At 40.0% G+C, this 13,702-nt stretch overlaps 1 protein-coding gene across 2 annotated transcripts in view; it reads left to right on the top strand.

Annotated features, from left to right (window-relative positions):
* OSBPL9 (oxysterol binding protein like 9) overlaps positions 1 to 13,702 on the top strand; it is a 197,765-nt gene that overhangs the window by 129,916 nt on the left and 54,147 nt on the right. Inside the window, exon 9 of one of the 2 annotated variants that reach the window (XM_029618433.1) lies at positions 9,895 to 9,933. The exons of the other annotated variant lie outside the window; for it this stretch is intronic. Within the exon in view, the coding sequence (XP_029474293.1) occupies positions 9,895 to 9,933 (39 nt within the window). The remainder of the gene's footprint in view (positions 1 to 9,894; positions 9,934 to 13,702) is intronic. 2 annotated transcript variants of the gene reach the window in all.

Below are 13,702 nucleotides of genomic sequence, written 5' to 3'. Positions count from 1 at the left end.
ATCCATCGGCATCAGCATTGGAAAGCCTCAGAGCTGTACTGGATGCTGTCACTGCATTGACATCAGTGGACCATTGACCTTCATCAAAGACAAGAATCAGAAAGGGCTGAGGAGACAGACCATTTTCTAACTGGTAGGTTCTTCAGAATGGAGACTGAGAATACTGGCTGTTCTCTTAGATTCAGTCAAAACTGCATTCCAAGTTTTGACTGGGGAACTGGTCTATGGCTTGAGAGTCCTCTACTGTCTGGAATAATAGGCCCCTGCTGAGGGGACCGAGAATAATGCCTCCTCTGAAGACAGAAATGCCTCCTTGGCACCCCACTTGGTTGATGTGGAGGTAAAGACAGTAGTGGCTGCAGAGAGGATCAGAAGCGTGGCACAGTGGTCTCTTATTCGATCCACCAGTTCCTTGACCTTATCCCCAAAGAGGCTTTCTCCTTTGCAGGGCACATCTGCAAGCCTGTCCACACCTTGATGAAGGTATGATGGTCGCAGCCATGATAGTCCATGTGCTTCAGAGGCTCTTGATGCTGTCTCAAAGACATCGCAGGTTGTCCTGAGCAGATGTTTTCTACACTCCTGACCCTTGTCTACTATCGACTCCAGCTTGTCACGTTTCTTCTGAGGGAAAAACTTAGGGTGAAGAAAATGAGGGATTCCACTTCATCAGTACCTGCATTGAGGGATATGTTACTGATGCATTGAGCAAAGGTAAAGAAGCATCAACATCCATGCCTGTTGATGAGCAATACCGAAACCAGGAAGATACTGGCTGTGGCTTTATGCCCTCCCAGTCATTCCTGTAGTGGGGACCACTTATCCTTGAGGTACTCCTGGGGTTTGCAACAGTCTCCAGTGGCTCACGGAACAGCCACGGATACACCCCAAGAGACACAGGAAGATGTGACCACGTCTCCTGCTCCCCATGCTGTTTTGGCATTTGGAAGTGTTGAAGAGGCTAGAAGGTGGTAAATCTCAGCCTGGCTAATATTGGTGCATTGGTATTATCAGTGTTGATGCAGGCTGAGATTCATCCAATTCTGGATCCTCTTGCGCCATCTGAGAGTATGGTATTGATGGAAAGACTTGGAAAAGTCTCCATTCCCACTGCACTGATGTTGATCCCTAGTGTATCGGGGGAGGAAGCTCTGTCAGTGCAGGGATTCATTAGAGTCTAGATCTCAGCAGTCAAGGGAAACCTTCATAGAGGTATTGTCTGCTCACCAGGTGCTGCCTAAGATAGTGTAAAATTATATAAATTGTATGATGATGTACATCACTTTGATCAATCATTTTGACCTTGAAGGCTGTATAAAAATATTTAAACACTTCCAACCAATTATTTTCCCAGTATTCTATGCAAAGCAACATGTCCACAAAGGTGAGCAAGCCTTACACAGTCTGGATTGCAGAGGAGCCTTAGCCTTCTATTCGGGATAGACTGAAGCCCCTAAAAACTCCACCCAGATTTTGGTTTCTTTTGATCCCAATAGTCGTGTATCTGTGTTAGCCAAACACACACTGTCTAATTGGATAGAAGATTGCATCTCTTTGTTATGCCCAAGCTGCCCTGTCTCTGGAAGGGACATGTCAAGGCCCATGGTGTCAGAGCCATTTTAGTGTCTCTGGCCTGCCTGAGATCAGCCTCCATGGAAGAGATCTGCAAAGCTGCAATATGGAGTTCCTCCCACAGATTCACTTTTTTTTTTTTTTACTATTTGGATAGGGATTACTACAACTACCACCACTACTATTTAACATTTCTATAGTGCTGCACAACATGCACAGTGCAAACATACAAATATGGTCTCTGCTCAATAGAGCTTACAGTCTAAGACAAACATACAAGAAAAGGTTTGGTCAGTTCTATTTTGCATGGCTTATTTGTGATGTAGAATCTAATGCCATTTCCACTTAGGTCCCTATTCTTAGGATTTTCAGATTGCCTCTTACATGGGGGAAAAAAGATTAACAAAATGGCCAGAATTACAAAAACATGGAGGTCAATATTCAAAAGCCATGTTGACTAATAATTTATCTGGCTAATGTATTCGGCTAACTCTGATTGGGCCACAGACCTGTCCTAAGAGTAGCTGGATGCTCTTATCTGGCTATCTTTGATAGCTGGGTATATTCAGTGATGCAACTGCACCGCTGAAGGTACCCTGCCAGTTATCCAGATTACGATATCCAGCTTACCAGCTGAGCTGCACAGTGGCTGCTGAAGATGGACCCCTCTGATGTTTGTCTGTTTGCATTGTTGTATTTTCTCCCATTTTATTTCAGGGCAATCTGTAGCTAGGACTTCTCACCCGTGAGTATGGTTGTATTCTGCTTGTCCTTGGAGAAGGCAAATTTGCTTACCTGCAAGAGGTGTTCTCTGAGGCCAGCTGGATGCATAGTTCTCACACACTCACCCGCCTCCCCTAGGAGTTAATTTCTGTAAGTTCAGTAGCTTTTTACTGAACTGAGAGGGACCCTGCATGCACTCTGCTGATGCGGGAGGTGCCACACATGCTTAGAGGAGCATTTTTTAAAACAGAGCTTGAGTAAAGTTCTGACCTGCCTGACATCTCTGGAGTATGTATCCTGCTGTCCTCGGAGAATACCTGTTACAGGTAAGAAACATCACTGTTTCTCAAAGCAAGTACTGAGAGGCTGACATTTTTAACAAAACTCCTTTATAAAGTGTTTTCTCCTCTCATTTGTTATTAACAAGAATTTTTCCTGGATAGCTGAGTCTTTGTTAATTTTCATCTGCTTCAGGTGCTTAATTCCCATTGGAGCTTGTTCTCTTTTGCTTGTGGCATTACAGTCATTGTACATTATACCTCTGTCTGCTGATTCATTAATAATTTTTTAACTGTTAGTAGTTGTAATGTAGAAATTCTGAGAATTGAGAGGATGATGCCTTTGAAGTCTAGAATGGTGAGTGATGTGTCTTCACGGATAATTCTTATCATGGAGAGTGTCACTCATGAAGGAAAAGTTAAAATGCTTGTGATCAACAAGACGCAAGATGTTCTAGGTCTGTCTTCGGATGTTCACAAGAGTGACTGCTTCAAAAGCTTCTTTTGAGACTTTCATCAAAATGCCTTTTGAACATTTGAGAATTTTTTTTGAGGACAGACCCAGAACTTTACTGCCACATACCTTGTCTTGATGATATCTGAAGTGGGTTGCTGTATTTTCTCCACCTTTTTTTGTTTGGCAAAATCCTTGTTATGGCATTTTTTTTCCCTTGTGACAATCTTAGCGGATGGCAAGGAGCAGGAACAAACACGTTGTGTCTCATCCTGTTAGTATTATTTTCATGCTCACTCCCTCGGTGAAGGATGAGACAAAATACATTTATGGAAAAATTATGTAGTCAGTTTTTTGCCTAAAACTTTACAAATGTTTTCGACCATATTACTGAGTGAGCGTTTTGCTCCCCATGACAAATTTCCAGATGTCTGCCAGGCTGGCTCTTTTTAAGCTAGAAAGGGCAAATATAGTTTAGTCCATCTAATGGCACTAATATTAAAAAGGCCAAGGTTATTTCTTTTTCTAGTATTTAACCGACCTGTCAGCATCAGACAAGCCTGAAGCTGTTTCTGTTTCCGGAGGATGCCATTGAAATCAGTCAGGTATGCTTTGTAGTAGGAGGTAAAATTTTACTAGCTAAGTTAAAAGAACTCTCTCAAATATTTTTCTGCAGTCTGAATCACTTTAAGATTCACAATCAGTAAGCTGGGGATCAGGCAGATTAGCCAGATAACTTGTCACAGATATTAAGCAGGATAAGTCTCCCACTCAGTTGTCCAGGGTAGTGTTGGAGGCTCGCGTTCCAGCAGGCTGCCGGCGCTGGGGGTCCCGGGGGGGGGGGGTAGGATAGGGCTGGGAAGGGGGGGGTTAGGTTAGGGGGTTAAGAAGTTCCCTCCCAGGCCTGGGAAGGGAACAAGTGAAGGCCGTGAGCATCGGCGCATACAGGGTGTACAATTGTGCACCCCCTTGCGCACGCCGACCCCCTCCTCCGATTTTATAACATGCACGCACATGTTATAAAATCGAGCGTCCATGTGCGCGCGCCGGGTAGCGGGCATACATGGACGCCCGCGCGTAATTTCTTAAAATCTACCCCATAGTGTATGACGGCAGTGCTTATAGTGTATCCTACTAGTACCGCTGTCGCAACAGTGAGGGGAAGGGATGCCCCCGGAAGCAGTACACATGTATTTATTTATTTAACTATTTTCTATGCCGACATTCATGAAAAGTATCCTATCGCATATTGTGCTGCCAGCAGTTCTGGAGTTTTTTGGAGAGGTTGAGGTTGGGTAGGAGTTTGGCTTAGGGATTGCAGGTGGGTGGGGTTTAGGAGGGAGCCCATACCCCATGTGTTTTGAGAAAATTGGAGCTGGGGATATGGGGGGGGAGGCATCTCGAGCTGCTATGGCCGGCAACTTATTTGTGTTGTTTTGGGGGAGGGGATCAGTTGCTATGCCCAGCATAAATGTTCTTGATTATTTAGGGTACAGGGTGGGAGATCAAGCCTGCTGGCCTGGAAGAATTCTTTTTTTTTGCTTAGATTTTGTTAATTTACTGGCTATATTTTGAATATAGCTGGTTAAGGCTTAAGTTATCCTGATACAATTACTTGGATACATTTTAGGACTGCTCTGAGGCAGACTTAAAGTTAACAGGATAAGTTATTTAATCTGATTTATATTCTCCTACATCACTCGTCAGATTACATTCAGGTATTGTACATATTACCCTGTTCCTAGAGGGCTTACAATATAAGACCTCCTACACTGGGTCAGAAAAAAGGTCCATCAGGCCCAGTATCCTGCTTTCAACAGTGGCCTATCCAGGTCACAAGTACCTGGCAGAATCCTGTGGGTAGATAGAGTCCAAGCTGCTTATCTCAGGAATAAGTAGTGGATTTCCCCAAGTCTACCTTAATGATGCTTTATGGACTTTTCCTCCAGGAACTTTATTTAAAATTGAAGTTGTAAAGTTTGTAGTGGTTCACAACAAACATACATAGTTTAAAAAAAAAAAAAAGGCAATGACAAGATGATTAATAAATACAACTTGTCCAAACCTTTTTTTAAATGCAGCTACACTAATAGCTTTCACTACATCCTCTGGCAAGGAATTTGAGTTTGTGTGGATTAAAAAGTATTTTCTCTAATTAGTTTTAAGTGTATCACCTAGTAACGTTGTGTATCCCCTAGTCTTTGCACTTTTTGAAAGAGTAAAGAACCAATTGTTTACTCATTCCACTCCACTCATTATTTTGTAGGCCTCTATCATAAGCCCCTCAGCTGTTTTTTTTTTCTCCAAGCTTCCCTTGGAGGATCATCAAACATTTACAGGGACATTTTAAAGAAAGAAAATACCCCTCAAGGACTGAACTTTAGATCTTAATGCCAAAAAAGATTTTCTGTGTAACTGCGTCTCACGAGAGATGTCTGAGGAAAAATTTGAATTGTTGTTCCACAGAACGTCTCCCTATTAAATCTGAAATATTGCTGGAGTACAAGTTCAGTCAAAAAAGTGACAATTAATGTGGCTCTAGTTCTAATTGTATCTTGGAAGAAAAGCTGGCACATTAGTACTATTAAAAGATATAAGTATATCTAAACCCCTTTCCTCAGAGACTCGTTTCTTGATTTCAGGAATATAAAAACATCTAGAAAGGATAATTTCTTTATCTTGTACAATTTGCAAGATTTCTCTTATATATTTCTTAAATAGTTTGAAAGGAGATATCATTCTAGTTGTTGGAAAATGTAATATACATAGATGTTTTGCCCTTAGTGTAGTCTCAAAAGATTCCATTCTAGAATGAATATAAAGACAGTCTTTCATGTTGGCAGATGATGCCTGTATATTAGATACATAGAAACATAGAAATGACGGCAGAAGAAGACCAAACGGCCCATCGAGTCTGCCCAGCAAGCCACGCACTCAATTCATTTTTTTTCCCCTTTTCTCTCTCCCACCTGTTACTATTGGCTTCCAGTACCCTCCAGCCCTAATTCCCCTCCACCCAATTTAGATACAGAATCAGAAAACGTGGCACGTTGCATCTCAATATTTAAAACTGTTATTTAACTCTTTTAATTTGGAAGTTGCTCCTTCTGAGAAAACTGATAGTTGAGCAATTGATTACTCAAGTTAGATTTATTTCTAGTAACTACTCTCCAGATGTCTTTTAAAATATTTTCTGCTGGTTCAGCCATCAGTTCATTGTCCCCCATTCCAGCTTTGCCAGATGACAAACTCATCCTTACTTGGAACAGGAATAGGCAGAGTTGTTGTTAATGCCTTCTCTGTTGGTGTAGAACTCACCATATCTACACCAGCCTCTGAAGAGGAGTCCAATAGAGCCGGGGCAAGAGTGGAAGATTGAATCATGCCACAGTCCAAAGCACTGGGTAGTAATTTTCCTGATAATACCTCATATGGTATCAGAGATGCTTCTAATGATTCCACTGTTCCCAGTGCATGTCCCCTTGGTCATTGGATAAGGAAGTATTATGAGGTGGTGGTGAAGGAGCTATAAAGTTCAGAGGGGCCTCACCTGTAGAGACCTTCGATATAATTTCAAGTTGCTTAGCTGGGCGAACCGGGTTATTGTCTAATGGTCCTATCACCAGTACCTGGACAGCTGGGGAAGCCAAGATCTTCCCTTTTTCTTTTTTCCCCATTTATTCTGGCCGAGATTCTCCCTATGGGGCATGCCCCTTTGGTGCCCCAGCAGTAGCATGCCGCAGGATGCTGGGTCTCTGCTGTTGGAACATGGGGAGAACGGCAGCAGATTTTGCAGGTAGGTTCACTCTTTACTGCAGGACACTGGGTTAAGAAGAGTCTGCATAGGACCCAGGTCTCTGCTGTCCTCTTGCCTGTTGAAACATGGAGAATGGTAGTGGATCTTGCAGGTAGGCTTCCTCTATCTTTTTCTAATTCTGCTATATCTTTTTTGAGATGTGGTGAATCAGAACTGGGCACATTATTCAAGATGAGGTCGCATCATGGAGTGATACAAAGGCATTATGATACTCTGTCTTATTCTCCATTCCTTTCCTAATAATTCCTAACATTCTATTTGCTTTCTCGGCTGTTGCTGCATACTGAGAGAAAACTTTAACATATTATCAACAATGATAATATGAATAGTGACTCCCTAATATGGAATAGTGACTCCCTAATATGGAACCTTGCATTAAATAGCTTTAATATGGATTACTCTTCCCTAAGTATATCACTTTTCATGTGTCCACATTAAATTTCATTTGCCATTTCTATGCCTAGTCTCCCAGTTCTGCAAGGTCTTCTGCAATTTCTCACAATCTTCATGTGATTTAACAACTTTGAATAATTAGATGTCATTGGCAAATTTGATCATAAGAAAGAACATGGAATAGGAACGATCGTTACTCGTTCCTATTTCCAGGTCATATATATTAATAAAAAAATCAAAACAGTGGACCCAGAATAGATCCCTGGGGCACTCCACTATTCACCTTTCTCCATTGGAAAAATTTACCATGTTGCTCTACTGTTTTCTTTTAACTAGTTCTCAATCCACAGTAGGACACTACCCCTATCCTATGATTTTTTTTTTAACTTCCTAAGAAGTCTCTCTTGAGGAACTTTATCAGATGCTGTCTGGAAATCCAGGTACACTATATCAACTGGTTCATCTTGATCCACATTTATTTACACCCTCAAAACAAAATGTAGCAGATTGGTGAGGCAAGACTTCCCTTGGCTAAATCCATGTTGGCTTTGTGCCATTAAACTATGCTTATCTATTTGTTCAACAATTTAGTTCTTTGATAGTTTCTACCATTTTGCCTGGGACAGAAGTCACTCTGTGTGTCTCCTAGTCAGACTCACTGTTCTGTAGTTTCCTGGATCAACCCTGAATCCCTTTTCAAAAATTGGTGTTACATTGACAACCCTCCAGTCTTCAGGTATCTTAAGATGATTATAATGATAGTTTACCAGTTACTAATAGCAAATCTGCAATTTCATTTCTCAGTTTTTTTTCAGCACTCTGGAATGTATACCATCTGGTCCAGACGATTTGCTACTCTTTCATTTGTCAATTTGCCCTCTTACATCCTCCAGTTACATTAAGATTTGATTCGGTTCTGCTGAATCATCACTTGTGAATATTTGTTTAGCTAGCTCCTCATGAACACACTTTTCAGTACATTGTTTGAGGTTTACCTCATTCTTATCCTGTGTGTCCATTTTCTGTGGCCCTACTCTTAGCCCTTCCTCATTGAAGGAATAGAAAAATAGAATAGACAATTTTAAGCAATTCTTCTTTTTACTTATTAGCCACTACATATTCCACCCCTTCTCCTCTAAATCTTGCATTACTTTTGCACGTCCTTTTATGAACATATCTTAAAAAAAAAGTCTTGTCCCCTCAATTTACCTTTTGTGCTATTTTTTTTTTCTTTGCTCTTTCTTTTCCAGCTTTCCTTACCTTTTCCAGATATTGTTGCCTATCTTCCTTTTTCTGTGATCTCTTGTAGTTTATGAAAGCTCACATTTTTCTTACTTTTTCAGCTAATGCTTTAGAAAACCATAGAAGCCTCTTTTCTAACCTTTATTTACTTTTCTAACAAAAAGATTAGTTGGCCTTACAATAACTGCTTTTAGTTTTGCCTGTTGGTCTGCTTCCTTATATTTTCGCATCCAGATATTGACTCCTTGGGAGACACCCCTATTTTACCAAAGTTAATTTTCCTAAAGTCTAGGTCTCTCGCCTTAAAATAAGTCCTCACCTTCTGCATCTGTAATACAGAACCACACTATTTATTTATTTATTTAATCAATCGAGTTTTATATGCCGTCGTTTGGTTTCGCCATCACAATGGTTGTGATGATTGCTGGATCCCCAGATGACCATCCACTACGATATCAGATACATTGACCCATTGGTAAGCATCAGGTCCAGTATTGCCCCCTCTTCTGTTTCTTTCCATTATCTGTAGTGCATTTTGCAGTTTGAAATACCCTGATGCTGGACACCAGTGGATTATCCAGTTGTCATTATTTTAAGTATGCTATGTCGCTTGCATGTTAGCTGTTTGTGTGTCCTTCCTGCTTTGCTGCATCATGTTTTTCTTATATGCTTGATCATATTGAGGGCAATTTTTAAAGCCATGTATTTGAGTAAGCAGTGATTTTCCCAGTTAAATTGGCTGTCTGAGAATTGCCCACCTTCAGTTTGTCTTCCACAGTGCATGTCTTATCTGGATTAGAAGAGGTGTTCCCAGGGGTATGTTTTGGGCAGGTTAAAAAAAAATCACATGCCCAGGCTGTGTATGTGCTGCTTAGCATTACTGATTGCTGTTTTGCTATTTTTCTTTGCAGAGCAACCTGGCTGTCATTCTATTTAAGCTGGATATATATTATTTGGGTTTATATTCAAGCACCATGCTATTGACAGGCAAAGCTTAAAAAAATGAAAGTAACAGTATCTGTTGTTTAGAAATATTTGTTAATTTAACAATATCTTTTGGATCTCTTTCTTTGGTTTTGATCAGCAGCTGGTTTTTTTGCATACATCAGTGTTTGTGCAAATCAGGATGACCTGGGAAAAAATGCTGACAAAATTACAAATGGCATTTGTATATCATTTATTTTAGAGAAAAGTAAACTAAAATCATCCACACATTATATGTAAATAGAGGCAGAAGCAACAAAGTGTTATGAAAAGAAGTTCTTAATTTGAATTCATATTATGGAAAATATTAAACATGTGAGCTAAAAACACATCAAGGACAAAACATGTGATAGTCATTAAACACCTGTAACAGCTGATGAAATAGTAAGAAATACTGATGCATGTTTACATTTTTAACATTTTTTCTTAAGGACCAAAATAATGAGGACAAGCACGCAGATGGACTTATAGTAAGTTTAAATTGAATCTAATCTTTATTTGCAGAATATCTTAGCTACAATCATCTGAACACAGAAAGACCTCCCTTTCCCTTCATCTACAGCGTGCTATCTTCATTCTGCTGCTTGTATTCTGCCTTTTCATTCTCGCTCACTTTTCTTTACATTAATCTGCTTTACTGGTGTCCATCTTTAATTTGCATGTAGATTTCTCCAGCTGACATTTTTTGCTCATGTTATATACTGTGCATTTATGAAGTATGTCCAAATCCACCTTGTGGGTCTAGTGTACATGTGGAGATGAAGCTGTTGAAATGTGAAATTTAAAAGTGTTAGGTGCACCTCTGTGTCTGATACCAGTCAACATCAGGTGTATGTGTTTGGTTTCCCCATCTACTTCCAGTTCTTCCCACCTCTCAGAAAGTGCTGGAGCTGTATTATGTTTGCTGGATATTTTCCCATTTCTTGACCTTTGTTTTATGCTTACTTTGGAATATGGTTTTCTTGGCACAGTTTATTTGATGACAAAGATCTTTGCCATGTTTCCCTAATAGCAATCTATGCAATGAGATCTTTCAGGTTTTTGTGTTTTCTTTGTGGAAAAGTCCCATCTTAGACAGATTCCTGTATAGGATAATATAACTTCTGCAGAAACTCTTTGGGTCTCAAATACTGAATGATGTTCTGTCCTATCCATACCACATAGTTCATGGAGGTTGTTTCCTGGATATCAAGTTTATTGGTATTGAAGACCTTGACATCGAGCCAGTGCATTCTTCAGCTCCTTCAAAAGAATTGCTCAAGTCTAAGATTTCAAAACTCTTCATGGAACAAAAAAAACAAAACAAAACACCTCAGAGGTCACTGCTTGTGAAACTGTGAAAAACAAGTTGGAGGAGAGCTTGTATTTTTCTGGCTGAGAAGACTCTTATGTCATGGGAATTGTCTCTTGATGCAGAAAGATGTTCATGGCCACGCCACCAGGACCTCTTTCTAGGCAGAAGATAAAGGTTCTAGAATGGTGGCTTCATGGATTTTGAATTCAGCATCTCGTGGACTTGGGTAATCTGATTCCTTGGTTGGTCTAATTACCAATCGGAACTTTTTTATATTTTTTTACCAAAAGGAGGTAGAAATGACATTTGATACCTATAGTGCATGAGCACACTTGAGACTCTTTAGTTTATTTTTTTGTAACCTAGGGTTTCATTTTCAATAAACTGCTGAGCAGTCAAGATAACTGGCTAATTTCAGCTGAACCTAATCAGCTTGGCTTTCAGCTGAAAAAAAACCAGCACCTAAATCTAGCTGTCTAAAATATAGAGAACTAGATTTAGGGCACTCAAACATGGCTGCCTGAACTTAACCAGCTAGCCAGTAAGTCTCTTCCAATAACCCCCCCAGCTCCAGTCTCCCTTGATTTCCCATCACTTCTCCCCAGGTTTCCCTATAAAAAAAAAAAGAATCTTCCCCAACACCCCCTCAGAGTCCCAGTGATGAAAATAAACTACCCCCTACCTCATTGCTCTTCTGCCAGCCCCTCAGAGTCCCCATAAGCAGGCAAAGTCTCCCTGCTGCCCTCAGATATGGTTACCTCTTCCCTGTTCCAGTGCAGCTTTTCTGCAACTAATGGTAGGGAGCGCTAGTCAAAACTACTTTGTATTCATTAATTCACTTTATTAAAAGAGATGTCCAATTCCTGTTCAGAACCTCTGAATGGGGATTACTCAGTTCTTTAAAAAGTGAATAAACTATTACAAAGTAGTGTAGGCTTGGCCTGCAGTGTTGGTCACCTATCTGAGGATTATTTCCTGTGATATAGAGTTCATGCCACACAGTCATATCCCATTACAGTCTGGACATGCCTTCCCAGTAAGACAGTAGGTTTAAGCTGTCTATTCCAAGGGTGGCCAACTCCGGTCCTCAAGCACCACAAGCAGGTCTGGATTTCAAGATATCCGTATTGAATATGCATATGAGAGATTTGATGTACTGCCTGTATTGTTTGCATATCTATCTCTTGAATATTCATTATAGATATCCTGAAAATCAGGCTTGCTTGTGGCTCTTGAAGATCAGAATTGGCCACCCTGTCTTTTCCCTACCATCTCTTTGAGGGGTAGAGCTCAACTCCTTCTCTTCTTGATCCCATTTTTATATGTCAGTGTTCAAAAACAATAGAGAATTTTTTTCCAAGAAATATTTTCTGCCCATTAGCAATTCTTGTTTTTCTCTCTTTTTTTTTTTGTTGTTGGAAAAAAATCCTTGGTTCTATATGCATGATTCAGTGTCTCTGTTTGTCTTCAGAAAAAGTAAAGTTGCTTATCTTTGAACATGTTTTCTGAAGATATCAGTTCCTCAATTACACAAATGGTCAAAAAAGAAAACAGAATGTTAGGAATTATTAGTAAAAGATGGAGAATAAAACAGAGAATGTCATCATACCTCTGTATTGCTCCATGGTGAGACTGCACCTAGAGTACTGTGTGCAATTCTGGTTGCTGCATCTTAAAAAAAAAAAAAAAAAAGACAAAAAAAAACCTGGAAAAGGTACAGAGAAAGACAACTAAAATGATGGGGGAGATGGAATGGCTCCTATATGAGGAAAGGCTAGAGAGAGGATAGTGCTGTTCAACTTGGAGAAGATGGCCAAGGGGGGAGGGTATGATAGAGGTCTATAAAATCATGAGTGAAATAGAATGGGTAAATGCGAATCAGTTATTTATCCTTTCAAAAAAAAAAATACAAAGATATGGGGACACTCGACGTTAATAAGTAGTACATTTAAAACAAGTTGAAGAAAATTCTTTCTCAAAACACACAATTAAGCCCTGGAATACATTGCCGGACGATGTGATAAAGGCAGTTAGCATAGCTGGGTTTAAAAAAGGTTTGGATTAGGTCCTGAAGGAGAAGTCCATAAATTAACTAGGTAGACTTGAGGAAAGCCACTATTATTAGCAGCATGAGATTTGTCCAGGTACTTGTGACTTGGATCGGCCACTGTTGGAAACAGGATATGGCTTGATGGACCCTCGGTCTGACCCAGTATGGCAAATCATATGTAAACCCACCAGGCTCCCCTGAGTTATTCTCCCCCCAGTCAGAGCTAAAGAAATGAAACCAAAGGGAGCCGTAGTGCTGCTGCAGCTATCGCATGTGAGAATGAAGAACTGTATTGCCTTTTCCAGAGGGCTTTGAAAGGTTCCATCTGTGTGGTTCTGAGTACAGTTGTGTGACCCATTTGAGTGACTGCTAGCAAGCTCTTTCTTTTTTCTTTTTTTTTTAAACTTGCATTTTATTGATTTTCAGGACTAATAGAATATTCCAACATGCCATGGATAATATATTAAAAAAAAAACCATAGCATCTGGTTACAATTTAAATAGAAACATTTTGCACAGAGAGGGATAATAAAAGCCAACTGAAGAGTTCCACCCTTATATAACTCTTAATTTTCTCCCACCCTCCTATAATCCTTAGTTTTTTCTTCCATCCTTCCAATGATGTGAGGCAACCAAACACGCGTTCATAAGGTCCCTTAGTAATAACAACCACATACTACTTTATAGAGAAGAAATGTTACACTGGCGCCCAAATTTCATGCATATTATGAGGCGTTCCTCTCACATTTGCTGTCATCTTCATTAGCCCACATATCGTATGAATCCACTCGTCAAAAAAGGGATGATAGGATTTTTCCAATTGTCTAACATATAAGACAGAACTCTTCTGTAACAGTATTCCCATTTCAGCAGCTTATGCTTTTTGTATTATGTGC

The sequence above is a fragment of the Rhinatrema bivittatum genome, chromosome 10, assembly GCF_901001135.1.
Source record: "Rhinatrema bivittatum chromosome 10, aRhiBiv1.1, whole genome shotgun sequence".
Lineage (NCBI taxonomy): Eukaryota > Metazoa > Chordata > Amphibia > Gymnophiona > Rhinatrematidae > Rhinatrema > Rhinatrema bivittatum.
This window is presented reverse-complemented; position numbering and strand designations above follow the sequence as displayed.